Genomic DNA, 4,588 nt, shown 5'->3' with positions numbered 1-4,588 from the left:
GCCACACTGAAGGGTGCTCCTTGTAATTTGGGGTCCTGGCAGCTTGGGGGTAATGAGAAGCAGTGCGGGTTGTGGCAGGGGGCAAGGCCTGGCTGTGCCCCCTTGAGCTGTGCTACAGCATCCAACATCAGCCAGATGCACCGTGGGGAAGATGTATTATGGGGACATGGTGTCTCTGGGGATGTGGGTGCAGGCTGGGGTCTCGGTGTGAGGAAGGGGCTGGGGGAGGAGGCAGGCGTCTGCTACAGTAATTAACGGCGTGTGTGCCCGTGCCCTGCATGCCTCGGAGGAGTTCGTCACCGCCACGCTGCCGTGCCGCCAGGCCAGGATTATCTGGATAATGCTCTTAAGCCAGAGAGCGGGAGGGCAGGGCTGTCCCGCGGGGATGTGGGGCGCAGGCTGAGCCAACCACCCCCACCATCCCCCGGGAGCCTGATTGCCGCAGGGATCGTCTGTGGGTTTGCGGTGGTGGGAACGAATTCAGCACAAGGTGCTGTGCCAGGCAGGGCTGCCAGGCAGAGCCAGGGCAGGAGGAATGTGGGGGAAAATGGGGCACAAAGAAACTTGGGCAAGGACGTGACAAGGGCACCCCAGGCCTGGTGCAGAGCAGTGGGGAGGTGCCCCCCCTGTGCTGCCAGTGGGACCCCCAGGCTGGCATGGGGCTCTCTAGGGCTGTTTCCCCATATGGAGCCCCATGCCAGGGTGGGGGCTGGGGCTGACCCTGACTGCGGAGTCCCCCACGAGCACCAACAGCCCCTGGGGGAAGCGGATGAAGTTGTGTCTCCAGTGGCTCTGACGGGAGAGGATAATTTCGCTTCCAATCAATTCTTTAAATGCGCACAATTGAAAGATTGCCTCTGAAAGCTGCCTATAACCAGGGAGGTAATGGATTCCCTCCAGTTGCAGGCAGGGAGCTCGGGAACAGCAGCATCCCTTCCTCCTGCTGCCAGGGAGATGGGGTGAGCCGGAGGACCAGCATTGCTCCCACCACGACCATCCTTGGGTGGGTGAAGAGGCTGCCTGGACCTGCCAGAGGCAGCTGGGGATGCCTCTATCTGCCTGGCTTACTGCCAGCCTGCCCTGTGCTGAGACCTGGCACCGCTCATTACATCTTCCGAGGTGCCAGGGGGGTCCCACTGGCCAAGGCTGAGGATGCACTCGATCCCCAACCTGCAGGAGAAGCGTCAGGAGCCAGTCCGCACGCTCGCTGTGCCAGTAGGAATTATTACATATATAATTTAAATGCAGTAACGAGCTGTGCTGAAGGGATCAAATATTAATCAGCCGCAAGAACGCTGCTCTGACCCTGCGAAAATGGAGAGAGGTGCTTGAAATGCCAGATCAGCTGATGCTGGGCGATGCGTGGGGTGATGCTCAGGCAGGGTGGGCTCTGGTGGTCCCCAGCTGCCCTGGGAGATGGCAGCAAGGGGGAATGTGGCCATGGCATCAGCCCCTGGTGGCTTCTAGAAATGGATGGTTCATCCTATAGGAAGAGTGGTGATGGGGCAGGGTGTGGGGTTGGCTGGAAGGGAGCTGGTGCTGGAGGCAGCTGGGATGCTGGCTCTGGCGGGAGCAGGCGGCGATGGGAGGGAATGGTGTCTGCGAGAAGGATGACATGGCTGAGCAGCCCAACGCAGAGCCCGACAAGCAGCTCTCGGTCGCCTCCCGCAACCGATTTCAATTACTGTTGCTGGCAGCGGGCAGGGAAGGGGAGATAGGAGCTGGGAGGGCAGCGTGGCTCTGCTCTCCCTGCCTGATTCCTGCCCGTGCTGGGCAGGCACCTCCAGGACCCAGGAGTGCTCCGAGAGCTGGGTGCTCCTCTGTCATGCAGCGGGGTGAGCTGTGATGGATGCTGGGGGGGTTCAGAGCTTGCACCGAGCCCCATGGGGGACTGCTGTCCACACTGTGGGCACTACGGGGTGGCATAGCAGTGAGGTCTCTGTCACAGGGGATCCTGATGCAGAGCTGGAGGGGCTGATCAGCACAGAGAGGGGGGACGTGGCACCACACAGTGCTTGGGTCCGAAATAGCAGCAGACATACAATTTATCCCCGCTGCCGCCGTGCAGGGAAATTGCTGTACAAACCCATTAGCTCCACAGGGAGAGCGGGGAACTGGGATTACATGGGCCGTGGGTGACGGGGAGGGGATGAGGGCACCACTGGCATCCGCCGGGTGGGGAGGGAGGAAAGCCCCAGGGATGGGCACCCTGGTGCTCGCCGCGCTCTGCCCTCGCGCCCACCCGGTGTCGGTGACGCTCGGGGTGTTCGGTGTGTCAGCCGGCGCTCGGCCGCCGCGATGCTCCAGGGAACCGGTTGCGGTGACGTGACATGTGTCAGCGGGTAAATGACTGTTCAATTCAAGGAGAATCACAAAACATACAAGGTCAAATGCTTCCCCACCAGCGCTGCCATGAATATTAAAGCAGAGCTCCTCTGGTAGCTGCCAGGGCTGGCGGCCATACTCGCTGGCAGTGTCCCCGGCCACCGGGACACCCCTTGGGTTGCCTCCCCAGCTGCTCTAACAGTCTCAGCTTGGCCATGGGCATCTGGGGTCACTGGCAGTGCCAGGATGGAGGTGGTCACGGGGTGGCAGGACATGGATGCCAGCATAGGTGCCAAAGGCATTCCCAGCTCACCAAGCTGGGCGCCAGTGGTGTCAGCTGGATGTCAGGGGAGCTGGCTGCACAGCCCTGCCTGTGCCCACCCACCCCTGCCTGCATCCTTACACTGCCTGCCCATGCCTGCCTGCATCCCGACACTGCCTGTATTCCCATGCTGCCTACACCTGCCCACCCACCACCTGCACCCACCTGTATTCCCTGCCTGCTCCTGCCCACATTGCCTTCCCGCTGAAAGCAAGCCTTGCTCCCTGCTAGGGGTCTGCAGAGACACCAGGATGGGACAGATGGGGATCTGGCATCAACAGTGCATGTTCCATCTCCTGTGCCTGCTTTGGGATCTGGGAGTAGTTCAGGGGGCTGGGGGCTGTGGGTGACAGAGTGTGGAGGCTGTGGGTGGGGGAGTGTGGCATTGGCTGCCTGACAGCTCATTAATCACGGTTGCCGGCCCTGGCCATGGGGGTAAAGCCAGATTGGATTTTAAATTGGAAAATAAACCTGGAATCCTGTGAGGCCCTCCCCACTGCGCCCAAGATGCCTCCTGCCTGCCCACTCCTACAGAAGGGGAAACTGAGGCAAGGAATACTACCATGCCATGGCACCGTGATGCTCCTGGGACCACCAAGGGCCCTGTCCTGTCCCCTGCCCGAGCTGGGCACTCTGTTATTGCTTTCTTGGCGGGCAGCATCGATCGGTGCTCCCCAGGCGGCCGCGTGCTGCCTTATTTATTTATTTGTGACAGCAGGCAGCATCGATTCCCGTTGGGGGGGCAGCTGCCCGCCACAGCCGGATTAGTCTCTGGCATCTCCCGGCTGCCGTTAATAAACTCCCGCCCAGCAAAGCCAGTGTGAGGGATTAGGACCCCGTCCTGGCTGCAGCCATGGGCACGTGGCAGCCGTGCCCAGGGACACCGGCAGGCGCATGGCCAGTGGGGACCTGACAGTCCCTTTGCAAGGGTCTGTGCCCACTCTGAGCTCTGGAGGGTCCCTGTGGGTGCCAGGGGCTGGAGGGGTGGCTGATGGATAGCTAGTCCCATGTCAGAGGTCCCTGGTCACCTTGGGGGCGTGGGAGGGACATAGTTGTGGCACTGGAGATAAGCTGCTTAGAGACATCTGTGGAGGTGGAGGCTCTAATCCTGTGGTGTTCACGGGGCATGAGTGGCAGCAGCTGGGCATCCGGTGCCTTCCACAGTGGGCTGAGCATCCTGCATCCCTTGAGGGTCAAGACAATCCTGGGTCCTGAGCATCCCCTGGTGCCAGGACCATCTCATGGTACCCAGATCAATCCACAAAGCCCAGGGCAGTGTCTGGTGCCTACACGCTCCCCAGGCCAGGATGCACAGTATCCAGATGGGACCTGCTTTAGGATCCTTGTTGTGGGGTCTGGCCTCACCCAGTAGCCTCAATGGGGACCACTGTGCCTCCCAGCACTCTGGGCAGGTGAGATGCCCATGGGCAGGGGTGTTCAGGAAGGTGAGATGGGCATCTCTACCCCAGCCTTCACTGTGTGGGGCAGCCGTGGCAGCGCAGGGCCCAGCCCTGAGCACTAATCTGCTATTAAAGCCTAGCGGAGATTTTGGCGCCCTTCAGCATAAACTCATTAACTTTTATGTTCAAATAAATGGATCCTATTAAAATATAATTCTGGCCTTGCTGGGGGGCAAGTGAACCTTTCAGAACCAGTGTGGGCAGGTGTTCACTTCCCTGCTGTGCCCAGGGCATTATCACCATCCCAGGGCGATGGCAGTGGGGGAGTGGGGACACAGGGTGGGTGGCAGGGGGGTGTGAGGATGCCTCCCAGCATCCAGCGTCTCCCCACCACGCTGCACACCCAAGATAATGTCTCTTAATAGTCCCTTAAAAGCAGCAGTAGCAGAGTAATTAATCTTCACGGGGCCCTGCCCTGCTAGGGATCGGGATAATTACCCGGTAATTGGCAGTATCGTGTCATCAGTGCCTGTGCACGGCA

General features: G+C 60.4%; 1 protein-coding gene across 1 annotated transcript in view; it reads left to right on the top strand.

Annotated features, from left to right (window-relative positions):
* Positions 1 to 1,582: 1,582 nt before the first annotated feature.
* The window catches only part of SEZ6 (seizure related 6 homolog), a gene marked incomplete at its 3' end in the record, with an annotated part of 8,778 nt that continues 5,772 nt past the window's right edge, over positions 1,583 to 4,588 (top strand). The window contains exon 1 of the mRNA XM_029961285.1: positions 1,583 to 1,657. Within this exon, the coding sequence (XP_029817145.1) occupies positions 1,583 to 1,657 (75 nt within the window). The remainder of the gene's footprint in view (positions 1,658 to 4,588) is intronic.

Source organism: Manacus vitellinus, unplaced genomic scaffold (assembly GCF_001715985.3).
Source record: "Manacus vitellinus isolate BGI_N305 unplaced genomic scaffold, ASM171598v3 scaffold_32_pilon, whole genome shotgun sequence".
In the NCBI taxonomy this organism is placed as follows: Eukaryota; Metazoa; Chordata; class Aves; order Passeriformes; family Pipridae; genus Manacus; species Manacus vitellinus.
The sequence above is the reverse complement of the archived record's forward strand: the minus strand, read 5'-3'. Positions and strand labels throughout refer to the sequence as shown.